Source organism: Diplotaxodon limnothrissa, linkage group LG7 (genome assembly GCF_057381915.1).
Source record: "Diplotaxodon limnothrissa isolate DT_005_m linkage group LG7, D_limnothrissa_male_GT1.1, whole genome shotgun sequence".
NCBI classification, from domain to species: Eukaryota; Metazoa; Chordata; class Actinopteri; order Cichliformes; family Cichlidae; genus Diplotaxodon; species Diplotaxodon limnothrissa.
This window is the reverse complement of record NC_140602.1, coordinates 5692568-5719102: the sequence shown is the minus strand read 5'-3', so window position 1 is coordinate 5719102 and position 26535 is coordinate 5692568. Positions and strand designations below refer to the sequence as shown.

The following is a 26535-nucleotide window of genomic DNA, read 5'->3' as shown; positions in this document are numbered from 1 at the left end:
GTCATAATGTTGCGCCTGATCGGTGCAACTGCAGATTGCCACTGCCTGCACAGTCAAACACAAACCAGCATCAAGACAGAAAAAAAATGTGCAAACTTCAGGATTGGATTTGAACTAAAAATTCTGAAGTAATAATAATTAAAATCTGGCAGCTCCACTTGAATGTGGCCTCCAGTATGTCATGAAGTAAATGCAAACTTGATGAGTTAAGTAAGAAAATGTAAACTTTATTGCAACTTTGTCATTCTATGTTATCTGATTTACAGAAGAGAGAAAAACACTTGTAATGGCACAGTCATTGTATTACGGTCATTGCTGATACTGCAATAATCTAGACACCTGTGTCGTCCAGATTTGTGGCATATTAAGGCACATGGCTCACTCAGTCTGTAGAGGGAAGGAATAACACAACAAAGCTTTTCCTGCAACTCCTACATTAACCTACCAAAGCATTCCATAACAGCATTATATAATGGGAAAAAGAAAAGCTCCGCACATGAAGGGCTATGGGAAATCACAGTGTGTCCATTGTACATTCTGCCCCAGGAGACATTAAGACGTTAATGTGTTCACAACATACTGCGTTGCACTAAGACATCCGGTGATCTGATAGGAAACTTCATTAGACCTGAGTGTTTGAGCTGATACAGTCAACTTTTTAGATCAAAGTTACACAATCAATTTAGTTGAGATAAATGTTAAGTTTCCAGAGTTTGTATCCTCACTGTTTGCCATTTAAGATTTTCCTTTATGGAACAAATTGATTTAAAAAAAAAAAAAGCAACACTGACAGTTGACTATAAAGAGCCGAGCTTCAGGGTATAAAGATTACGTCTCTTCTTGGACTGATTTTAAACATAATCAAAAAATAGAATCAGTCTCATTTACATTTCATTTGCTTAGAGCATTAAGTCTGGGTTCAAACAGCTTTTACAAGTAAACAACTAAACTTAAGAAAGTGATAGAAGTGTAAAGATAGTCCAGAGAGTAGGCTATGTAATGGTACACATGAGGAGAGAAGCTGAATTACTCACGAAGGTTTATGTCAGGTGGGCCTCTGCACATCTGTGCTTTCAACAATTCCAGCAATTTCAGGTGAATCCTTCACAAATACTTTGTTTCTCTCCAAAAAGCCAATTTCTCATATGCAAACATGGTATGCTTACAACTGAGAGCATTGTATTTATTTGATGTGGCTCAACATTTGGAGAAATATAAGTTTTGTACTTTATTTTTATGGTGAGAGTAGTAGTAGGTAGAAAAGTACCATCATATGACACATCGATCATATGTCCCTATCAAGTAATTATAAACTGAAGACACTCAACGTTTGCATAGAAATTGGAAAATAAATTTACCGGTTTCAGTAAAATAGGCTTAAGAAATAACAAAAATACAACTTTTTGTTTTTCCATTTCGGTTTTTGTACAGAATAGACAAATGAGAAATCTCCAAAAGAGTGATTTTTAGCACAATTGGAAGTCAGATTTTGCATCTTTTGGACCAAACTATCTTTATACCTGGTCCAAAGTCTTTCACTGAGCCTCACAGCTGCTGCTGGTGGATTCATACTCATGAATGGGAGTGATATCACAGTCAGATTATCAGATAAAAAGGGTCTGATTACATGTATTTATACAAAATCTCCTTTTCACCCATGTGGTGCCATCAGCAAGGTTGTCTTTACAACTTAATTCGGCTCACATGTAAGAACACATCAACAGTCAGTAAAGAAAGAGGCACTCACTTAAAAGCGCTTGATACAGCAGGTTAAACTCTAATCTAAAATTTAAATATATGCAAAGTTACGATGAAAGTGGCTTGGCCTCAAGTTCATCAGCATACAGTACAAAGGGACATTCATGGATGTCTATGACTTAACTATTCTAAGAATATGAACTATGGGGTGATAGGCTGTTGTGTCTAATGACTTTGTAAAGCAATTCATATACGTTACTTGAGGTACATTCATCTTTCATAAAACATCGGCCCTTTGGCCTGATGAGTTCAAGTAAGAGCCTTTCCATAGAGTGAGCAAGACATATGGTACCATGGTGCTTGTATGTAGCTTCCTGTGTTAATTTCCCGCCAGTAAGTGTTTCTCTCAAAAGGCCCTTTTAACCGCCTTCCTTGTCTTTCTGCATCTTCATTTGGTCTTCTTGAGAAATTCAGATACTTTTAAGCAAACAAGGAGCTTGCTTTGTTCCTCCTTATGAAGAGAGCCAACAGCAGCTACAAATTTAAAGACTGTAGAAATGCAGTATGTAAACACACATACTTCTCCAGAACCATTAAAAAAAAGAAAACAAACAAACAAACAAAAAAAGCAGCAGAGTGGATGAAAAAGTCCAGAAACAAATCACTAAGAGGTAAAACCATTCAGCATAAAAAAAAACAAATGAAAAGAAGACAAATAACATAAAGGAAAAAAATATTTTGAACCATAAAGTGCAAGTATAAAAAAAAAAAAATGTATATACATGTATGTATATATTTCTACAAATCGTCTCAAGGCAGCACTTGAGGCAGGGTCAATGGTCTTTAGTAGAAAAGTGCAAGTTAAGAACAGCACAAGTACCTAAAAAAAGAATTTGATTCAAAACAGTAACAGGATAAATCACGTGACTCTGTGGGACAGTCATCCGAGTCAGCTTCTCCGTAAGAAAACAGCCACCTCCGTCAGGGGGACAGGGTAGTCGTGCAAGAACGTCCCCCCGTCAAACACCCGTGCGTTCTGACTGTCCTGCCATTGAAAGCCCCCGTCAGGTAAATATATATCCCTCTGCACTGCCCCCTTCTCCACCACTGGTGCCACTAAGACCTGAAAATAAATACGTATAAGGGAGATTGCACATGCGTGACATCAGGATACGGCTGAAGTTGCTAAAACATGCCAAGTGCATTAGATCCCACATCATCAGAACTCCATTAACTGACCTCATCTCCAATGAGGAACTGGTCATTGATGGTAAAGGTCATGGAGTCAGTTGGATTGAGCCACCACATTGGGCGATAGATGGGGTTTCCCGTCACCTGCCACTCCTCTGCATACTTTTCAATCAGCGGTGCCACATCCCTCTGGTGCCTTGTTAGGTAGTTCCGAGTTAGGTTTAGCACCTATGGATTACCATTTGAGACACGAGAACGAACATTATTGTGGATTACAGTAAAAAGAAAAAGAAAAAACAAAAGAAAACAATTAGGATTATAACAATCGAATTAAAATCCATCGTTGCCTTTTTCTTGGGCAGTATTTTCATTCAGAACCACTTAGGCCTTTTTCACATCGTTCATCCAAAGAATCTATTTTCAAGAAATCTGGATCAACAGAGTAACTGAAACCAGTGACCAGCCCTTTCCTAAACTAAATCATCCACCGCAAGGATTTCAGTACAAGAAAAATATTGACAGTGAGGTCTGCTAAGGACATTTGTGCCATCTCTACACGCAGACTCAACTCAACAGTCACTCATTGTTGACTTAGTGGGTTTAACTCTGCCAAAGCCTTTGTGCTGTCTCCCTTTGCCCAAACGACTTCAGCATTTCTGGAAGGGTCACATCCTCTTCAGAGTCTCACGACAAAAACAAAACTTGACCGCCTCTATAAAAAAATTTATTTTTATGACTTGGGATTGAGACCATTTGTAGGAATGAGCCACTGGTTTGAGTGAATCTTTCCCTAATTGAGAAGCCAGGCATGTGTGTGGCTTTGAGGTTTTGCTGCTATTCGATTCCAACGTATTTGCTGCTGTGACCTGTCTGTGACCGACTGCAGTCTCACACATTCTGGAAATAAAGGTGCACCACATTTAAAACTGTAGTAAAAATGTCTATAAAAGAGTCATTTATCATGGGCAATGCAACAGTCTATCTCCACTAAAATATCTCCCCGCTCTCACTTCATCTGGGTTTATGAACTGAAGACCATGCAAGAGACCAAAATGGAAAACATTGCTGCTGTCAAATGCCTCGCCGTCCAAAAAGGCCTATTTTTATCTTTGTCACACAACACAAGTCACAACTAATATATTTTGCTGCTTTAGCTCCCTCCTAGTGGAAAAAAATTCATTTGATCACTCCCACTCTGTCACACTTGTCAATTACTCATGGAAATCTTAATTGCCACAATAAAGTATTTTTCCAAGACTTGTCCTCAAATTCATTATCATTCCTGCTGAAGTGGCCCTTGAGAGTGAGAGCGAGCCATAAATCTAGAATAGGGATTGTAATTCAGACCAGATGGACTCGTAACCACAGGTGAATGAGATGAGGAAAGGCGGGAGGGGAAGGGGGTTAGGGAGGGCATTACCCTTCTTCCTCTGCAGGAGCATAAAGCGTTTTTTGTTCAGGAACCTGAGCTCTGGTAACACATTGTCAAAAGCATCAATACCTGTCATCAGAGACTTAAGGCTTTGTTTTCCTGCTGTGCATGGTGAATAGTGTGTTCCTCATTTCCCATGGAGAGGTTCATGGTTCAGTCCTGCCCCTCCTGCTGAGGGGAGAGTCAGATCTGAGTTTTGATAGATCAGGTCTCAGCAGTCCTCTAGCTCCTCTGCAAAAGAATCGGTGGGAACTTCTCAGCGCTTGACCCTCAGAATTGAGGGCTGGCTGTTGGGCCAATGAACCACTTTTTCAACAGCAGCATGTGGGAAGGAAGGATAATCTCCCACCCCCTTTTAGAACATCTAATTGGCAGCATTCACACCTCACTACACTTGATCTCTCCACAGTAAATCTTCACAAGCGAAAATCTGGTTAGCAAGTCATGAGTAGAATGTGAACCTGCTAGGTTGTCACTAATGTGGATGACACAGCTGTAATGGCACCAAACGCAGGCTGCTGCCGGGTGGCTACACGAGGCAGACCGGTAGTATACCTGGCCCTCCCCGAAGATCCAGGGTGGTGTGTGGAAGCTCATAACAGGAAGAAAGGCTGCAATCTCCAGCCAGCGGATGAACAACTCCTCATCTGTGACCAGGTCTCCAGACAGAGAGCCACCTGTGCAGAGGCAGAGAAAAGACAAAAACAGTTAAACAGTGGGTACTCGTGTGGCTTTTTTAATTTGCAGATTTAAGACAATGCAATATGATGTACGTTGGCTTCTCTATTTTGGAAAAAGATCAATTTATCCTTTTAGATCTGGTTCATGTTAATTACTGGTGTTTTGCAAGCTAGTGTGGGCTATAACATTGTACTAAAACTATCTTGATACAACTCATACCTCATATCTAATGAACAATTTAAGATGTTTCACGGCAGTTATATCAGGCCCATGTTTTACTGACAGCTCCCAGCTTTGTCCAAAGCAACACTAATCAAGTGCTTTTTTCAGTTCTCACAAAAAGGCAAAAATATCACTATGTGATAAAAAAGGGACCCATAGGTTCTCGTATTACCTACTGCATCAGGAATGAGGAAGTTGTATCCCAGCAAAGTGTGGTGCAACAGGTTGGGAATGAAGGCCTTAAGACCCATCGGGCTCCAATCAGACTGCAGGGGGGTCATCCTCACAAAGAGTGGCTTGTAACTGGACCTGAGACACAGAAAAAGTCCTAATAAACACAAATGTGCCTTACGGGAAGCAATGTCATTGTGCATTAGCTGACAGATTACCGTGTCCCTGCAGTCATAATGGTGGAATCTCCTATCCTGGTGGCCAGGTCAGCCAGCAGGCTGATGTACTTGTCTCCACCCAGAGCTTGCGGTGGCCGCAGTGCCTGCTCCTCAAACAGATTCCCCTCGCCCCCTTCCAGCATGATGTACTCCATCCCTAAATGGGTTTGAAGGGCTCCTACCCTGTCCAGGAACCAGCTCACTGCTCCTGGATTTGTGATGTTCAGCTTTACACAGAACTTTCCTCGCCACTGACTCATCACAGGGATCTGGGTAGAGGGACAGAGGCAACTGCATTCTAATTGGTGTTTATTTTACACTGCTATTATTTTCTCTGTGGATAATTGACTAATTATAAACCGCAGTGCAACTGCTGCTGCAATTATAGATTTCCTGGTTTAGTCCTACTGCGTTTGCATTGCATTGCTTTTTTAATTTGATCAAACTGGAGCTGATTAATGCAGAGAGTCTGCAATGCAGGAGGAAAATATCCCCAAATCTCTGTCTGGTTTCATGTTTGACCGAATAGAGTGTTTTAGTAGCGTGAGGAAAGTTAACTGTCAGGGAAAACTGTACTTAGCATGAAATAAAAATGTGGTGGGTTCTTTATACTGCCTCCCACAACAACAAACTAAATGAAAATACATAAATCTCAGTTCAAAGTTCAAATGTGGATTACTGTGGACGCAACTAAGTGGTTTACAATATGATAGTGTGTGCCTCTCATGCCTCACCAGCTGTCCCTGAGGGGCTGAAGGGAGACTGAGCCAGTAGGCCTCAGTGCCATCAATAAGGGAGGTGTGGAACTGTGTGGTGTCCACCCCCAGGAAAGGGGACATGGTGATGGAAATGTTAAGAAGCTTGACAAGTGGGAGGTCCCTGGTCAGTCTCTTGGACATCCCCCTTTTCCTGCTGTTGAGGTAGTCATGGTCCTGCAAAGTAACAAAAAGACAGACAACAATTTTAAATTAATAGTTTAATGGTGCTACTAGCATACACCTTTGCAAAGTTGCTTTGCAGAATTGTAGCTTTGAGAATGCAACTTCTGTCAGAACCATTTGACATTTGCTAGAGTCCTTTGGGAACTTTGCATTACATAACTGTGGAACAAGACAAATCATATGTAAAATAGCTGTGGGAGGAAAGGCTATATTAGCTCATATTGTTTAATTTCTTAGATCCCCCCCCCCACTAACCATTCATTTCTTCTGCTTTTTTTTAATCCAGAAAGAAGTAAAATGCAAAGAAATTCAAATAATGTGTTAAAATTTACTTTAATTTCTATGTAATAAAATTAGAAATAATGCAAACCTATTAATAACCAAATCACTTTGATGCCAGTTCTTGCAGAGTAAAATGGAAACTGTAAAATAAAAATTAACAGAGTGACTGAAAATGTATGGACTCTTGTAAAACTGGAGTGAAAGGGGATCATTGTTGCTAGCCACACTTCTACACAGCCTAATGTGTTAATTCTGTAAGTTTCCATGCAGGATTTTATGCTTGGCTGGTTCTTTATTGAAGTATGAAGGGAGTGAAGTGAGGTGGTACCAACAAAACTGGTGATTAATATCCTTAATATCCGCCATCCATCATGATTGCATATTATTCTGTATTATTATTTTGTTTCTGTTCTTTCACAACTACTGAAAATGCAATGGAAACATTACCAGTGTGTACGTATATAACAGGATGTCTGGAAATAACCTTTTATGGACTGATTGCATTTCTGCCTGCATGGTCTTCTGCTGTACAGTCTGGGTCATATCTGAGCATCAAGCTGGGATTACTTGCTCTAGTTGGCTAAGGTTCCTTCAAATCTCAGCACACCCAGTTCTTTGCCATCCTGCAGTTACCACACTCAGAGCAACCTAATACCTATTAGGAAAGGCTCTGTTTGTCTTCTCTCAACTATATTTGTTTTGTAACGGAACACCACCAGGTTCTACCAGGTGTTGACACGGATTGACTTGACTGTGGTCCGGTGGTGTCGTTACCAGGCAGTTTGCAATAGCATTTAGGGAAGGGAACTGTATGAATGTGCAGCTGAAAGAATATCTGAAAACATATTTGATGATGAAGTGCCCCATTTACATGCTGTAAGGCATCACAAAGTGTCCTGAAGATTTGATCGGCATTTTGTGGAACTAAGTTCTGTTAGGCAAAAAACCCCAAACAAACAAACCCCAAACAAACAAACAAACAAACAAACAAACAAACAAACAAACAAACAAACAAACAAACAAACAAACAAAAACAAAACAAAACAAAAAAGGAAAAACAAACCTAATCTGGCTTTTGTTTTTCTATGTTGTAACATTTCACTGAACCTGTCCTCCCTCCCTTGTTCCCTGCCTCCAGTGCTCTGGAGATCCACTTAAGAAAACTCCTTCATCTCTATCTCTGACCAGTTGTGGGCCTCTGACCAATGAACTCTTACCAGATTTACTACCTGTCAGGGTTCCTGGGTCGTTGACTTAGTGATTTCAGTTTGTTCATGTTCAGTTTAGTTCGCCACATTAATGTTCTCACTTCCTGTTTTTTCCCATGTCAGCTTGTCTCTTGTGTCATTAGTCAGATTATGTTCAGCCCTGTACTCACCTGTTTCCAATCGTTGTCATCATTCAACCTGTGTATTTAAGTTCCTCGGTTCCACCAGGTCTTTGTCGTGTCATTGATGTTGTGTACGCTGTCCGTGTTTCCAATCCAATAAACCACCAGGCGTCACCTACCAGCGAGTCCTGCGTTTGGGTTCCTTCTTCCTCGCCTCCACACAAAACCTGACAGAATGACACGACCCGTGCCACGAAGACACGATTGGAACCCAGCGGACTCGGACCTCTATGAGCGGCAGGAGGCAGCACTTTCCCGTTGGGCAGAGGAGTTCAGGGGAAAACAGCGGAGAGAGACCATGTCTTCGAGGGGACTCGCCTGGCTCTGGGCAGGCCTCGCAGACGCCGCGTTCCCCCACCTGCTGCCTCACCTGCACCGGAGCATTTGCCGCGGAGAGTGGGCGTTTCTCGCCGTGTTTCAGCCGCTCCTTCTCTTGCCGCTCCGCTCCTCGCTCACACACCCGCCGCCTTATTCACTGGACCTCCAACCTCGCCATGCCACAGTTGCTCTGCCTCCCAACTCTGCTCAACGGAGGCTCCCGCGCCAGAGGCTCAGTTGTTTACCCTGCAGGTTTCCTCTTCCCGGAGAAAGCGGCGCGCACGCCTCCATAATATGGACCATTTTGAGCAACTCCCGGTGGTGAGTTCCAGTGATTGTTTTTCGCACTCTTCGTCTGACTCTTCACTTAAAAAAATAGACTCATCTCTGATTCATGGGGGGTTTCCCTCCTGGACGATGATGTGGACTGGGAAGATTTTTTTTTTCTGCTCCCCCAAGGACTGTTCAGTCAAAGACTGTGAATAGTGGTGGCAGAAGGACCAGAATAATCCCTGATAAACCTGGCAGTATCACACACCCAGTCATTATTTCCACCCCTATCAGTCAGCCTACACCCAAACCTGTGCCAGCTCCCAGGAGGAGGGCAGCTGCGTCCCAGTCCACTCCTGCACCCGTCCGTGTTCCTCGGGTGGGTGTGACTGGCGTCCAGTCACCTTCCATTCTTGTCCCAGCACCCAGGCTGAGGGCAGCCAGAACCCAGCCTGACCTCCCTAGAGGTTCGGAAAAGCTAGCCTCTCCCCCTACTAGTCTACCTCTTCATCCACCTGATCCAGCTTTCCCTGGTTAGGCTAGCGGACCTGTCCCCTGCTCGGGCACCAGCTTTACTAGCCCAGGCTGCAGCTTTATCCCCTTCACTAATTCAGTCGTTAGCTCAGCCATTAGCCTCACCAACCTCTGTTGATCCTTTAGCCTCCCCAGTCCAGACCCCTGTAGTTAAGTCTCCTGTAGTCCAGTCTCCTCCTGTCCAGTCGCCCGCAGCTCAGTCGCCTCCTGTCAGTCCAGTCGCCTCCTGTCCGGTCGCCTGTAGCTCAGTCACCCATCCTCCCACCGCCTGTGGTCCAGTCAGTTCAGCCTGTAGTCCAGTCTCCTACCCAGTCACTCATTCACCATCCTGTTCAGTTTCCTGACCTGCAGCCACAGCATCCAAAGCCAGCTGTGAGCTCTCTAGCTCCTCAGCCAGGGGTTTCCGCACCCGCAGTCGCCTGCAGCCGCCCCACGCAGCCGCTCCTCCGTCACCGCCGTCGCCTACAGCCGCTCCTCCGTCACCGCCGGCTCCTCGTCCTCGACGGATTCGGCCACCTTCCAGGCCGCTGACTGGACCTCGTCGCTGGCGTGGCCGCCGCCGTCTTCCTCGCGGCCGCCCACCGGACCTGCTCAGTGGCCGCCGCCGCGGCCGCCCACCCTGTTCCTTTTTTTTTTTCTTCTTCTTCTTTCTTTTGGGGGGGGGTACTGTCAGGGCTCCTGGGTTGTTAGTGATTTCAGTTTGTTCATGTTCAGTTTAGTTCGCCACATTAATGTTCTCACTTCCCCCCCCCCCCCCCCCCCCCCGTGTCAGCTTGTGTCATTAGTCAGATTATGTTCAGCCCTGTACTCACCTGTTTCCAAACATTGTCGTCATTCAACTTGTGTATTTAAGTTCCTCGCTTCCACCAGGTCTTTGTCATTTCGTTGATGTTGTGTACTGTCCGTGTTTCCAATCCAGCCAGTTCAGTCAAGGCTGGACTGGGACAAAAAATCGGCCCGGGCATTTTGACTAGAGACCGGCCCACCAGGATAAAGATTGAAAATGTGACGTCATTCAGGGATAAAACCGCAAAGGATTCTGGGAACTTGTGGCAAGAGGTACTAGCGCACGCAGGCTTTCAATTGAACTCAGTTACACAGCGATAAAAAGAAACCCAAAAAATGGCAAGAAGCTGTTGTATTATTATTAACTGCAATAGCTGGTCGCATGACAGCCACAGGAAGCCGACGGGTAAAGAGATCGTTTTTTTTTTTTATCGGATTATGTCGTTGAAGTGAAATTTTTTAAGCCATGTTTCCGAAGTAAGAGCCGATGGATGGTCTGGATATACCAAATATAACGTCTCAGAACACCCCAGCTCACATGTTAGTCTGCTCCAAGCATTCCCACAAAGGTCAGAGTTTTGTAGTAGTTAATACGTCATTTTTCTTAACATAATTGGTGATATAGGTTACAAGCAAGTCTGGCGCTGAACAGAAATGAATTGTTCTGACACAATATTGCGTTTCGCTTCTGTTATAACCATGGTACACTGACAAAAACATATACTTTTATTCACAGGATAAAACAGTTGTTTTGTATCACTAATTGTCCATTGCGATTACAATATACAATATTATTGTCACTGCTACATTTCTGTAATGCTACTGTAACCGGTTTCTGCTTCATCCCGCTGCAACAGTTCGGCCCAAACAGACTCCTCGACTCTGCGTTGTGTAGTGTTTTTAAAAAGACAGTCTCTGATCGATCGTTGCCACTTTATTTCCTAAATGGAAACAACGGTGTATTATCAGTGCACAGGCTCGCCATACACCACTCCGCACAGCACACTCTCGTATGGCTACGGCAGACTGGCAGCGATTACTGCAGCAATATTACAATTTCTAATATACAATAAAATAACAGCAACAACAAATGATGTACCTGAATGGAAACAACGGTGTATTATCAGTGCACAGGCTCGCCACACACCACTCCGCACAGCACACTACGGCAGAACATCTCATTAGCATTCCGCTTTAGCATACAGTTTCACACATTAATAAACAAATGAAAAGTACATAAAACTGGTGTTGGACATGTGTCCACTAAGCACTTATTACACTCGGTGCTCGTCAGCTAATCAAACATGTTTTATGTGTCTGTACTACTTAGCTATATTGTGTGCGGAACAATACAACTCACCTCTCGTATGGCTACGGCAGACTGGCAGCGATTACTGCAGCCAGCCACACCGAGAGGGGGGGGGGGGCGCTGTTTCCCCATTACACTGATATTTGTGGCAAGTGGAATAATACCACATAAACACTGTTACACTACCAGAAATTATTTCCACTACTAATTAATTACCGTTGAGCTGAAAGGTCCTATTAATAAACTGTTAATGAATGTGTATTTATGAAGACGATTTGTGAGACTGGTAAACTTATGATATGTACAATAGTCTTTCGTTCTACACGGTGCATTTCAAGGTCCTGCACCCATCCGTCGGTAAACTGTACCCGGGCATGTTGCAGTGACCTGAAGTTACTAAAGTTCATGAGTGTATGCACTCACTCCAAGAAGCGTATAATTATAAATCTGAGCGTGGTGAAAGTTGGGCAGCACGCTGATGTCTTTTGTCCACTCTTTCACTCCTTTGATTTTTTTCCTCGTATCTTTTCTTTGTCTTTTCGTCGAGTCTGTCTTTGTACGGACCGGCATTGTTCTCCTTTTGTTTTGTACATTCCTTTTTTGTGCGGCAAAGAAAAAAAAAGAAGGTATTGGAACCGGAGAATGAACGTTTTGCGGTGCTGCAAATGTTTGCATTTGATGCGGTACTTGGATTGTTTTGCCACGAGTTCCCGGCATGCAATGCGCGAAAATCACGTGATTGCTAAAGAAGGGGGAGGGTGCAGCCAGCCTCCTCGGCTGTAATTGGTCCAGCCCAGAGTCGATCATGACCAATTGGCCAATCCAACACCTTTCATTATATATACCCTTCCTAAAAAAAAAAAAAAAAAAAAAACCCCATCGGCCCATAAAAACAAAAAATCGCCAGCGGCCCACCGGGCAAATGCCCGGTATGCCCGATGGCCAGTCCAGCTATGAGTTCAGTCATTTCAGTTCAGCCAGCTATCTCAGTTCAGTCAGCCCTCCGTTGCATGTCCTGTTTCATCCGCTCATCATAGTAAACCACCAGGCTTCACCTACCTGCGAGTCCTGCGTTTGGGTTCCTTCTTCCTCGCCTCCACACAAAACCTGACACAACCTCTGTAGTTGAAGCAGTGGATTATGAAAATCTGCAGCTATGCAGCGGAAGAAATGAAGATGAATGAAAAAAGAATAATATACACATCTTAATTCTAGTCACTGGGTTAACAAACTTTTCTAGGCTTAGTAAAAGAAGAGAGCTTCTACTGAAAATAGAAACTCCATGAACTGGCTTCTCATTTCAAGACCTCGTATCAACAGACTAGTAGAATTGAACATAAAGCATGGCCCCTGCAGCCAGCTATAATGTCAACACACTATATTTGTAATGTTTAAATAAAAATTTAAGCTAAATACAGCTGATGCCTGCATCCGCAAAACTTCTATCTCCATCATTTGATACCTGCAATGGCAAATGGCAGCAGCACCGCAGCAGGTGGCCCAATCCACCAGGAATGTCCACTTCAGTGCGATAAAGCAAAGGTTGCATTCGAAAATGCTGAAAACAGCAACCTTTTATGATGCAGTGCTGACTTTTTATAATCTATTTATTAATATGAGAGCTCACACCTGCCATACAAAAACTGTCAAGACACTGAGTGTGTTACCAATCCTTATCCACTATTTGTTAAATCCTGTTGGTGGGTTAATTTTATTTTTTATTTCATTTAAACGGTTTAACCAGTGGGATTTTTATCCGACCCAGATTGGGTTTGCCTTAGCAGAATATTTTCACAATGAAAACTTAACTCTGTCACAGCCTTTAAAGGCTGGGAGAAGACACAGCACAGTTCAGTAGTCAGTGTGTGTCTGCATCATGTACCATATCAGAAAGGAGGGTGGTGGAATGTTCATTGAGGCTGATGACTCCCTCCCCAAGCTGGTGTCTCTTCAGACGATTCGAGAAAGTCCTCATCTCCCGCTCCACCTTCGGCCCTGAGTCCATGTTGGCGAGCAGCTTCCAGAATGGCAGCCTGCGGCACACACACAGGAATCAGACTGGAACAGTTAAACACAGTTGGCTCGCGAGACTAAAGTTTCAATCGGTGCTCACCAACCACACCAGTGCACCGCTGTTATAATAACCAGAAGTGAAGCAGAGTGAAATTTACATCTGGTCTAATCTAAATCTAAACTGAACTAACCGCAGTGCTTTCATGTTGGGCAGCTCCCTGCTGTGCTCCGAGAGCTGTTGCACTGCTTCCTGGTGAGCAGCTTTTACATTGTGGGCCACACACACAGTGTACTGCAGAGGGAGTCGCTCCATACTTGGAAGTGACTGTAGGCAGAACTGCTGTCTGCTGTCCAGCCCGAGCTGCAGGGGGATGTCAGGAGATACAAGCACTGCGACACCTGCATGGTAGGAAGCACACAGGAATGGGCGTCGGTCATTAGCTTACATTATGCTTGTGGATGAAACCTTGCTTTAAGGAGTCAGATAAACAGCTGCAATATAAAGTCACAGTCTAGGTCATACACTCATGCGAAGGAAAAGTCAGGTAATTCAAACAGTTATGATTTAAAGAGGCAGAGATCAGCGCAAATAAGACAGTCCATTGCAAATTCCACTTATATGACATAGTGCATGAGTGTTACTGAGACCAGTATGAGTATGACGGATGGAGTGTTGTGGGAGGTAGAGTGCAGCCTGTGTCAGCTGATATTGCTCCACTCAGATGTAAGAAAAACACTCCCCAGAATGAGATATAGCAGCACACAGTTGGATGAGTTTACCCTGAAACTACTGGCAAGTTCTAAGTAGGTAGGTTACACTGCAGACCAGTGAAATGAGATTCAGGTAGCCTGGAAAGTAACACTGAGGGCAGGGTTAGAAACATTTTTTATTTGTCCATTATGCTTGCTTCTGGGCAAACACGAGCATTGAATGTCCCGTGCATGTTCCCTCTCCGAATAACAAAACTTACCAGAAATATTGAAGATTTGAAGATGATTTTTGTCTACTTTATCCTTCTAAAACCTTGCAGTTAAGGGGGCCTCTTTAGATTTCTGCTACTGCATGCACATACAGTCCATCAGATGGCTTGCATAATGACAAGATTATGTGTAGCTGAAAATTGTATCTGCAGATGTAGTTGCCCTGGAAGGAATGCCCCATTCATCTCAGGTTACCCTAACCCTAACCACTTCTCCCCTAACCTGACTCCCACCTTCTCCCTCCCAGCTTTAACAACCTTCAGTTCCTCTGTGCTCTGCTTGGCTATGTTTCTGTCCCATCTAATAAACTGAGCCATTAACACAGACCCTGACCTCGTATTGAGATTTTGCAAAAGCTGCTCAAAGTAACCAAACTGGGGTTTAAGATTTGTGACCAATCAATGGACAGATTAGACAGTCTGAGAAACTGGTGAGACCTTGGCTCATTTCAGCTGCTCTCTCTAGTTTCAGTGGGCTTACTGTTCTCATGGAAGCAGGGACCAGGAGCAGGCGGGATACTCGTGTACCAGTTTATAATCAGATTAATAGTTTCAGAGATCAGTATTTAAAAGCCTTGTGAGGAGCCTTCAGCCTCAGGGTAATTCCCACGTGTTTGCAATGGATAATGTCAAAGAGATACTGGTAACACCTCAGCTGCCTCTCACAAGGTATTAGGTCAACATCCACGTGTTTGTTACAAATTTATAAATGGCAGATAAATGCAGATTTTATTTAGGAAATATTTATGATAAACATTTAATTTTATGTATTTCTGACATACAGAAATATTTTCAATAACAAAGGAGTTGAATGGACGCGATAGAAGAAAGTTGATAAGGCAAAGGTGCTTTGAAAGAGTATGGTGGTGTATGATGTGGTTTGCAGAGAAAATTATAAAGATTTATAGAAGGATGGAAGTGGAAAGAAAGTAGTGGAAACATACGCAAAAGGACTACACCAGACAGCAAGAAGCCTCGTAGACTAATGTGCTGCTGAAGCTGCAAACAGTGGCTTTTACTAAAGTGCATACAGAGTGGAAAATGGAGTTGAATTTGCCTTCTCAAGTCATAATAAATTTTTGTTGGAAATGACACTGCAGAGCCTCAAGGAAATGAGACAAACTGATCCTAAACTGCTGTACCTGTTATTCCATCTCGGATTAAACGTGCATTTTTGAAAGTTAAGTATACCAAATCCTGTCGTCTGTTTATAAAATCTTACTCAAAACACTATGAACGCACTGGTGTGCCTTTTTTCCTGTCAGGGAGCTTCTCATTTAAAAACAACCCCCCACCCAAACCATTCTAATCCTGTTTATTTATTACGCTCTATAAGATGCAACGTATGCTAGCAGGATTTATGATCATTTTAAAGAAAATGAACAAGATTTGAAGCCTTAAGTTGTTCCCATAGTGGTGTACCCAGGAGGTGAGGGAGATTTTTAAAGCAGCTTCTTAAAAATTCCCCAAAATTCAATACATTTTCTTTTTTCTTTTTTACTAGCTCTCAAAAAGTGACATTTTGTGACTGGTGGAAAATATGCTCTCGCCTCGCCTCTCGTTAATTTAAAGATTACACACGTTTGCTGTACAGATCTGATTGACGTTTCTCAGTTTTGTAGCTGTTGACACGCAAATCAAACAACTATCAGATATATGTGGACATACATGAATTTTCACGTACACGTCTCTCAGGCACACCTTGTTCAATGTGCAACTGCAGCTTTCCAAGAAAAACAGTGCTGAGCTTATAGGACCATAAAGACTCTTTGCTCACTTTCACTCAGTCTGACCTCAACATCTGTAGGTGGTAGCAGACCCTGTGCACCTTCACCAGGGTCGGTAAGGTTTTAATGTGGCGCCTAGGATCCTTGAGAGTGCTGGTCTGAAGGAAAATGCTACTCTATGACTCCCTGCTGCTGTGGACCAGATGAACTGCACTCGTTTACCTGTCATAGTTTTACTGTTCTTTCTGACAACCGTGCAAACTTACAGACCTGACTAGGGGTTAAAAAAATGTGCATTCAAACACTAACCCTGTGTGTGCGAGTTTGTGTGTGTTTGGCATGTACTTCTTTAACAATGGAAATTTCGTTTTTGTGCCCAACCTCAAGAAATTGATGGCCACAAAACTGGGACATTGCCATTGTAGTAAATTTCCAATCCCACTTATTGAAGAAATAATGAAACACTAAAGAGGCTCTCTCTGCTCTACTCCTATCATCAATCAGTTTTATTGTTTCAAGGGTGAGACACTGTGTTCTGTACAAACATTACAGATGTGTCCTTTTCACTACCAGCAGATTGGATTAGACAAACTCTAAAAACTGTGAGAGCTGATATAATACTTTTTGTTTGGCTTCAGTGGTGACGTTAGCAAACCGTTTAAACTCATATTCTGACATTCTCACTTGAACAAAGATTTCACTAAAGCTCAGGGTTAAAGTAAGGAAAGGGAAATGACCTGAGCAACCACAGACAAGTTACGTGTCTATATGAAGAGTACAGAAGCTGTCCCGTTGTTACACCCTTTAAAAAGTCTTTCTTCTGTTTCTTGCCTGTTGTCCTTCATGGAAAGTATAAGAGGTCAACTGTGGAAAATGTTGTGGGGTGATTTTCATTCAGTAGTTCTCTCATACAGGAGATGACAGCTTGCTTTTAACAAAGCTTCAGCTGGCTAACGGTGTCATTCTTGAAGTGTTTCACATCTTACTTTGCAGGAGTGTCGAGGTTTCGGGGCAGCTGCCCAGGGACCTCGTCGTGACCTATTGAGCAACGCAGATGAGTGTTTTGGAGCAGTGTCCTACGTTTGGCATCTTGATCTCGGATTGGTTTAAAAACCAATAAGAAAATCATCTTTAAAACATTTCCAACGAGAAGATATTTAGTAAAAATTAAGAACACAGTTAAGAGAGCTAGATTTCTTTTCTGATTTCTTTTCTGATTTCTTACTCTTTGGTACTCCGTAAGCCTTATTTGCGCTTTCAATTACTGGTTAGGAGAAAGCGAGTGTATTTAGTCTTTGCATCTCCAAAACATTTGTAAAAAGCTTATAGCTTGGATACCTTGCATTCAGATTGCTGAATGACATTAAAATTTTTTGATAATTATCTGTTTTTCTTTTGTGGTTTCCTTCCTTCCTCTTCTATTGCTTTCCATGAAACTGAGTAATGGAAACATGTTTTAGCTTTAACTGTTCTATCCCTTGTCAACATAAAGCTCCGTTATATTAGAGACAGAAGTCACGTGTGCATGTGGAGGAAGTGGTGTAATATCTTAAAGAGTTGTTGTAAAGTTGTTGCGAGGAATCTTGGAGAAAGCGTGTTCTGTGTGTTTCTCTTCATGAAAAAAAAATCTATTAAGAAAAACTAGATTCATTACTGGCTGGCTGAGCACAACAGGAGGGGGACATTTAAAGTAGTTACACAATCACATTTTTAAAAAACTAACAGGTTTGCTCTGAACTTTCGTTTGTAATAACAATTCGGAAACTCACGATGCAAGCCAAACTTCAGCTCAGTACAAAGCATTTGGATACAGGCCATGGAAAAATGAAGTCTTTTATATATGAGAATAGAATTTCTGGCAAATAATTCACCTCTCACTTGTGTGCCAACATCCAACAATTATTTTACACATAAATCCTGCCGTGTTAATTAGTCACACACGGGACAAAAATGGCTACTTTGCTTTCAAATCAATGTGTTTCAAATAATCGTTTCCGCCGCTTGTATTCCCATTACTGCTAAAGATCTCATTATATTATAATCTATTTCATTTTGTTTGTTATTTTAGGAGACAAATAAAGAGACAGTTTTCATCTGTTACTGGTTTGTCTACTTAGTATTGTTTTAAGCCCACAGGCAGCACACAATAACAATCTTTTTGAACACATGCAGTATTCCCATGTCAAGCCTTCGGACCTCTAGCTGTAGCCCTTTTAATATGCCATTATAATGCATGTGATCTAGGATGCTACTTTGCTAATAGCTAATCTGTTCTTACTAGTCCAGTTGTGTTTTTGAATGGATAAAGACAGGTGTGGCTGTGATAAGTTCCTCCAGTTGGAAACACTCTCAAATGTCACTCTGCTGCATGGTGGCATGCTGTATCTCTTTCATCCAGTTTCTCTACCTTGGCTTTACTTTGCTACTCTTTACCTCTCTTCTTGATTCTCTATTTAATATGACCAATTACCATACATATATGCTCTGTTATCACAAATATTTCAATCTGTCTGCCATGGTCTTTAACTATCCCAAGGAGTCCTCTTAAGTTTTTAATGTCAGCCACAGCTCTATACTGCCCACAACATTTATAACTCTAGCTATGACTAACTAGAGTCAGTGTAGACAGGCCACTTGCAACGATCAGCGGGTTCAAACAGCTGTGAAGCCTAATGTTACGTTAAAACTGCATTAACTGTATGTTGGTTCCTCCAAAGCAGATTTATGAAGACAGCTCAGATGAAAGTGTTGTCAGTCCATTAATAATAAATAATATTAACCAAAAGTAAAGACATGTGGCGATTATTTTACTTTTTTTTTAAAATTACTATTGGAATACTGCCTTCCCAAAATCTCCTTTTTTTAAACGAAAAACAACACTGGAGTTCTTGTTTTAATACACATTACAATACACATTTATTGGCGCAGACATATCGCTGCATTTCAAATACACATGAACAGTGTGTACTGTGTGTCTATGACTGCATACGGTGCTGTGTGCATGCAGCTAACTCCTATTGAGAAGCACTATCCTAATCACGGTTTGCTGAGTGTTGGTGGACACAGCTGGATTTAAAAGCAACTTTTCTTGAGAAGAAACTGTTAGCACTTGGAAAGGGGTGAGGAGCTGTGCATGCTAATAACCAGTGATATATGATATAATTTCTTCTCTATATTTCTGTAAGTATTTTTCCATCTGCATTCAATTAGACTTGATTAAGTGCAAAGAAAGAGAAAAAAAGCAGGAACAAATCACTTTTCTAATTAAACTTTCACACGGTTGTATAACCTCACAAATCTCTATAATGATATCCACACATGAATGTGGATTTTCTTTGCCACAAAAACTTCTGTAATTGTTTCCTGTCCCAATACTATTATCCATAAAAATGAAGCAGTTATGACTCAAACACATTATAAGATTTATAGCTGAATTTTCCATAGTTTTTTTTATTTGCATTTCATTTATAGTTCAGTTCTGGCTTCCAAGCTGAGTTTGCTTATTTTTTAATAGTATGACAGGTATTTGTCAGTGTCTCGACTTCAATAACACTGGAATACACGTGACATTACAGCCATAATAATGTTAAAGCAGCAGATTCTATTAATGTAGTCATCCCAAAACCTTTGCATTTGAATTTATCTCTATATTCTTTGATTAATGTATCAGACGTTTACACTTAGCCTGGCTTTTTAGTTCCATTTTAGTTAACTGGAATGTTTTTCCACGCTTTTACTTTGGTTTTGGTTAACTATAATAACCTAGTTCACAGTCATAATCACATTGGATTTTAATCTGAGATATCATGTGGTTCTTTGAACTGAGCTGCTGGGCAGATAAGGAAGATAAACGCAGCTAATGAAGACTGACAAAATGCTCTTTCTATACAGATGAGAATAAAGTGTTGTTATTTTGCCCGGAGCAGCAAAATGAGCACAAATTCATTTTGATGCATGTAAAATGCAATATTTTTGTACAAAATATAAATGTAAATTCAACATGTAGAGAGACTATAACAGGGGTCATGCAAATAAAGGGTAGATACTAATAGAGTATGCAAACTACTCTGGAATTAAACCATAACTGGATATTAACTCCATTCCTCTTCTTTCTGTGTGGAGTGTGCATGTTCTCATTGTGTGTACTCTGTGTACTCTGGCTTCCTCCAAAAGTCCAAAGACATGCAAGATGAGTTGGTTGGCGACTCTAAATTGGCACAAGTGTGAATGTGAATGAATGCCTGTCTCTCTGTGATAGCCCTGCAACTGACTTTTGATCCTTCCTTGGTGTACCCCACCTCTTGCCCTATGACAGCTGGGATGGCTCCAACCCCCCGTGAGACCTGAATTCCATTACTAGAAAAAATGAATGTCTGGCTGGCTGGCTGGATGGATGGATGGATTGATTTGTCTGGCATGTGACGTGATGTGGTCTGAGAAGGTGTCCATTTGCTGTCAGTTCTGACAGTAAAACACAGTACATCACTGGACTGCCTCTGAAACTCTGTCTCGTATGCCTTTTGTAAAAGTGGCTGCTAATTCACAAATGTACCAAGTTTACACCGGAGAGAACAGCTCTTTCGTGCAGTTCAAGCAGGTGTAACATTTCTACTTGCAGCACAGGACCACACAAGTCTGAAGGTTAAAGCCCTTGTTGGTGATGAAATGTTCTGTAGGTTACACAAATTACTTCTTTAACTAAATGGACCGAGAAGCTACTAGTTTGTCACACATCAGACTGATTATGTTGTTGGCAAATAAGGAAAATACATGAAACTTATGTTCTTGTGATCTGTTGGACTGGTGTCCAATATCTGAAAGCAAAGTGAGAAGTGTTGAAATGCTTGGAAAATGTCTTTGATCATGGAAAAACATTTTCTCTCGGGCCTAATGTGCACATTATGCAAATCCTGGAGCCAAACAAAGACATCCTTGAACTTTAAAGCAGGATATCATGTTAAATATACCTTTAATGCTCCAACAGGCATCATTGTCATTGCTGAGCATCAGTTTGCTATGTTTGGGGCTATGTATCTGTGAGAGGTTACTTGGCAACAAATAAACAGTTGATCTCATTGGGATCTCATGCTATCTCTGGCTGCATGTGTGTGCATGTGTGTTTTCCTCTCTGTGGAAAGCTAAGCAGATAAACAAAGGGTTACGGGGGTCCTAATAATTACTGGCATCCTTTCACAAGGTGGAAAAGGGATTTAAGTCATGTGACTCTCAGGCGAAGCCTGTCACTGTTACATAGCAAAAGATATATGTGTGTATATGCGGTTGCATGCGGTTCCATCAGCATGTAAATGACTGAGTGAAGCTAATGCTAACAATCAGTGAAGTCAATGATTATTTGTGTCGCCTTATTGGGTGATGTCACTGCGTTCCCTGTGGCAGGTTATTTGAGTTTTGTAGTTACTCACAGCTAAATCCTAAACCATTTACAGAGCTCAAAGATATTCACTTAAGGCCCTACACCTAAGGCCTGCATGTAGAAATGAGAATATGTGAATATTAAAGATTTTTTGAACAATGTCAGTGTGCTAATAATAATAATCATGATCTCAGATTGATATCGAAATTCGATAGGAACAAAGATTAGTTTATTTAAGCAGTAGCTCAGAAACCAACCCAACACAAAGACAAATTGAATCTCCATAGTCCATGAGATTTGTGTAAACGCACATGCACACACTCTCTGCAGACATTCTTCATCAGTCATATTAACCATTCACATCCGCTAACAGCCCCTGCCTCTCCCCTCTTTACCCCCGAGGATAAAATCTAACACCCTCAAAATAACCTGGTGAGTTATAAGAGTCAGCAGGGCCTCCATCCAACCTGCTCTTTTAATAGAAACAAAAGACAATTACTCTGGTATTCCTAAGAGTTAATTTAAGATGCTACAGGTGGCTTGATTGCCTTTGTACTCTAATCTCTGAATTAATAAACTGACATGCCACAGCCAGCATCGTGTTACACTATCTATGTGGCGAAGCCAACTTATCTAGTATGTTGTGTGTGTTTTAGGGACGCTGCTTTAGTACCATTTTTGCCAGCTAAAGCATAAATGCTTACATGAGGGGCTGAAAAGGGTAGGACAACACAACAACATCCACAGGGCTTCCCTCGCGCCCTGGGATTCACGCCACACATGGTATACCCACTCATGTGGGATCAAGTTTCAAGAGTCCTTGTTCTTGTTCTAACGCTGCACCAATAGCAAGCGTGGCAAACTGCCAACATCCTTACTGAGGAGACCTTTTTTCTTGTAATAACATAGCCGTGGAGAAGATTTCTAAATCCATTTCTAACGACGAGATCGAGAGCAAATCCCATCAGTGACCTCTTACCCGATGAGCCAAGGAAGTAGCGCTCCAGGGCAGAGCCGAACCCAGAGGGATTGTCCTTCAGATCACTGACGATGAAGGGCTGCATCGTGGTGTTCTGATCGTTGATCGGCCAAGTCTGACCCCGAACACTGGCACCCCCGTACCAGGATATGTTGGCCATGGAGAAGCAGTCCTGAATAAAGACACGCATGTGCAAATATACATGCAATCACACATTAAAGGGAAAAGGGAAAGAAAACCAGAGTGAAATGTTTGCAAACAAGAAAAAATAAAAAATAAAACAGTGATTAACTAATTCGATTAACTTTATAAAAAGTCATATATTATTAAAATAGTAGCTGAATTAAGTATGGAAAGAGTAATGTTTGTGAGGAGAGGGTAAAAAATTTCTTTTGGTTTTAAAACACTTTAGCAACCTCACTAAAGGGCACCAACATTTTGTCAGTATTTGACAAAATAATAAGAAAAGAAAAGAGAATAGAACAGAAAGCTTTTGGTTGTCATCACTGTTCTGTGGTAAATATAAGGAAATTAGAAGTACAGCAGTTGATGCATTAGGGCAGCAACTCTCAAGAACAAATTATTTAAGAGCATCTAAATATTTTAGGAGACTTACAGTCCATAATAAATTTAATTTCTGTTCTCAAATTAGGATTTTACTTTAATTTAAACAGCTACAAATGTAATAACATTATTCATAAAAGCATTGTATTAACAGTTTTTTGTCTGGATGAGTTAATGTAATATTTGAAATTCAGTGTCAGTTAAGGTTGCATCTGGTATATCAGTGAATAAAATGCAGGGATTGAGCGTCAGAGAATTTTATTTTATTTTTTTAAACAAATGCTTCCCCTTCTGTCTTCAAGAGACAAATACGCAGAACTTAAGTTTATTTTTTCACGTCAGCAAATCTGGGCTCCATTAAGCAGTTTCAAAACAGGTGCCAAGTAGTCACCTGAGAGGCTCTGGGCAGGATTTTTGGAAATTATGAAAATAAATGTGACTTTGGTTTAGAAGATTTTCTGTGAGCAGTCACACCACATGACAGGGAGTTATGTCGAGGAATGTTCCAGTGGGGACAGATTAACCTACCCAAACTTTGCAACAGTTAAATGCTTCTGACGATTAAGGCAGGGGAAAGTACAGTAAGTACTTCACTCAGTGTAGTTAATTAAATGGCTTTAGAAAGAGACAGGAAGAAGCATAACAAGTCACCTACAACGATTTGACAAAATTTTTTGTCCCCTTTCTGATTTATTTATTTCTTTATTGTCTATTTGTCACACTTATGTTTCAGATTATCCCAAAAAATTAATATTAGACAAACAAGCCCCTCTTACTCTAACTCTAGTCCCACAGAATGAGACATTATCCACAAATGGAGAAAACTTGAAGAAGAGACAGGTCTACCAAAATTACGATGAGAGTGCACTGACAACTCATCCTGGAGATCACAAAAGAACCCAGAATAGCATCTAACTTGCCTCAGTTAAGGTCAGTGTTCATTATTCAGCAATAAGAAAGAGATTAGACAAAAATGGCATCCAATGGAGAGCTTCAAAATGAAAACCACCGCTGACCAAAAAGAACAAAAAGACTCATCTTGCATTTACAAAAAAAAAAACATTTTGGCAATCCCCAAAATTTTGGGAAAAACATTCTGTGAACTGATGTGACAAATGCTTTTTGCAAAGTTTGCGTCCTGTTACATGTGGCTTGAAAATAGCAGAGTATTTCACTAAAAGAACATCCTATCAAGAGTCAAACATAATCATGAGGGTCTGTTTTGCTGCTTTAGGACCTGGACGACTTGCAGTTATTGATGGAACCTTGAATTCTGCTTTTTCAAGAAAACCTCTACCAGAAAATCCTGAAGGAGACTGTTCGGCTATTCACTGAGGCTCAAGCACAGAATGACCAAAATACACAAGCAAATCCACCTTCAAATGACTACAAAAAACTAAAAAAAATTAAGGTTTTGGAGTGACCTAGTCAAAATCTGGACTTTAATCAGAGTGAGACACTTTGGCGTGACCTTGAAAAGTCAATTATGCTCAAAAACTCTTCAATGTTGCTGAATTAAAACAATTCTGCTCAGAAGAGTGGGCCAAAAACTACTAGGACGACTAAGACTTATCACAAACACTGGATTGGAGTTCTTGCTGCCAAGGGTGATACAAGCAGTTATTAGGTTTAGGGGGCAATTACTTTTTCACATAAGGCCAGGTAGGTTTGAACAACTGTTATTTGCCACACCTTTTTTGTGCTTAATAAATAAAATCATCATTTTAAACTGTATTTTGCATTTATTCATGTTATCTTTGTCTAAAATATGTGAAATTGTAAAACTAGCTTGATTATCTGAAACAAGTACCAAGTGTGACAAATATGCAGATAAATACATTTTAAAATGGAGGAAAAGAACACTGTATGTGCACATGTTTGTTTCACGTAGTTTAACATAATTCCGTGGCCATACACTGGAGATCAATATAAAAATCCAGTTAAATTTAAAAAAATTTATACAAATTTAAAACATTTATCCGGTTTTTTGAAAACGATAATCACGTATGCCGCAAGAAACACATTTAACTTTTTCTAAAAGGAGATTTCTACCATTTTGAAAGCTTCTCTTTTCCGTTAATAAGTTATATAAACAGATTGTGAGTGAAATACATTTTTTCTTCTTGATTATTGATATAAAATATATACTTTTAAAGTTCTTATTCTATAATATTTGACGGAGAAACTTTGCAAAGGGACCTGCTTATAAATTGTTGCACACTGTGCACCAGAAATAGGCTGTTATCAAAGCAAGGCAATGTCATTCCGCAAACTACAAACTACAAAGGGGGACATTAATGTTCCTAGCCTGAAGAAAGTGCAAAACTGGGTTTGCACTCCACATTTTGCTGTGATTTGTGTATTTCGTGTGCACATAAAGAGAAACATTACCTTCAGCTCCACATGACAGTGTACCGGTGCCCAAGTCATGCTGTAACACTCCGTCTCCGTATCCTCATTCGCTTCGAGCGAGATCTTCACCTCGGCCACCGAGTCCCAGGTATAGCAGAACTCGGTCTTATTGAGCCAGCACAGGTTCCTCACGAAGGGAATCTCTATATCGGGGTTCCCTACGTTCCCGACGTCAATTTCCACGTAGGTCTTATCCTCAGTCAGGGTCTGTATGAGCAGCGAGTGGGTTTTTCTCTCCCAAATCAGTCCGCTGAAAGTTCCCCTAAGGATCCAGTTTTTGTTGGGCTGGTCCACCACTTGCCAGTATATGATCCCGATGGTCATTACGAAGAAGACGGCAACCCCGAGACAGGCTATCGCTCCTTTCCAGGTCTCGTTCATCTCCTTCAATCCCGTATCCCATGTTACCTCTGGGATGGGGCTAGGGTTCCTATTTCGAGCGTGGGGCATGTTGTTTTTGAGATCAGCAAAGAGTCAAAGAGTAAAAATGCTGCAGAAATCTCTGAGCGTCAAAATCATCTGTTGCTTCATCATGTCATGGTGTTTTCAGTGAAGCTACAGTGTGAACCATTCTACTCTTTATCATTACACGGTTTACACTGCTGTTTTGGGTTTTTGCGCAATTGTGCCGGCAACAGAGACCTGTCATGTGAGGAAAGCTGTGAGAAAAAAAAAGCCCAGCGCAGAAATAAAATGATATGAATGAATAACGGACTTACCACATACTGCTGATGTTTTAAAAGGATTGGATTTGTAAATAGCATTGGGTGCAGTGAGCTCTTAGGCAGCCTCAAGTAGGGTTTGGCAGCAATGCCTGCGAATAGCTCATAAGACGCTGTCTTGCTTGTCCTGCACTTTCTGACGTAACGCCGGGTAGTTTCTTCAGAGGAAAGGTAGAGAGGGGGAAATAGGGGATCAAGGGGGCCTGGCAGAGTCTTGGAAGTGCCCGCCGGGGTGAGGAGGCCACGGGCAGCCTGGAAGGGAGGGACCCCCATGCGTGCTCCCAGACTCTCCCTGCGCTCTCCATGCGTAAAGTCTGAGCA

The 26535-nt window shown here is 41.5% G+C and overlaps 1 protein-coding gene across 3 annotated transcripts; it reads right to left on the bottom strand.

The window, feature by feature from the left end:
* Positions 1 to 236: 236 nt before the first annotated feature.
* Positions 237 to 26535, bottom strand: LOC146627640 (SITS-binding protein). Of its 3 annotated transcripts, none has more exons than XM_085359056.1 (11): positions 26212 to 26535; positions 25472 to 26134; positions 22517 to 22688; positions 13648 to 13855; positions 13326 to 13476; positions 6348 to 6545; positions 5614 to 5882; positions 5397 to 5533; positions 4877 to 4998; positions 2938 to 3117; positions 237 to 2821 (listed from the first exon to the last, which is right to left on the bottom strand). In XM_085359056.1, exons 2-11 carry the CDS (start codon positions 25940 to 25942, stop codon positions 2648 to 2650), a joined length of 2082 nt encoding a protein of 693 aa, XP_085215182.1. In that variant the 5' UTR covers positions 25943 to 26134; positions 26212 to 26535; the 3' UTR covers positions 237 to 2647. The 3 variants fall into 3 exon arrangements, with proteins under 3 accessions (XP_085215182.1, XP_085215183.1, XP_085215180.1); XM_085359057.1 differs by having other exon boundaries at positions 25472 to 25922; XM_085359054.1 differs by having other exon boundaries at positions 25472 to 26535.

Excerpts from the sequence above, each read along its gene's own strand:
- LOC146627640 (XM_085359054.1), bottom strand. The coding sequence starts at position 25,942 with ATGCCCCACGCTCGAAATAGGAACCCTAGCCCCATCCCAGAGGTAACA. Across the intron at positions 22,689-25,471 it reads ACTGTCATGTGGAGCTGAAG|GACTGCTTCTCCATGGCCAA; the intron begins GTAATGTTTCTC and ends GTCTTTATTCAG. Across the intron at positions 13,856-22,516 it reads CTACTTCCTTGGCTCATCGG|GTGTCGCAGTGCTTGTATCT; the intron begins GTAAGAGGTCAC and ends CCTACCATGCAG.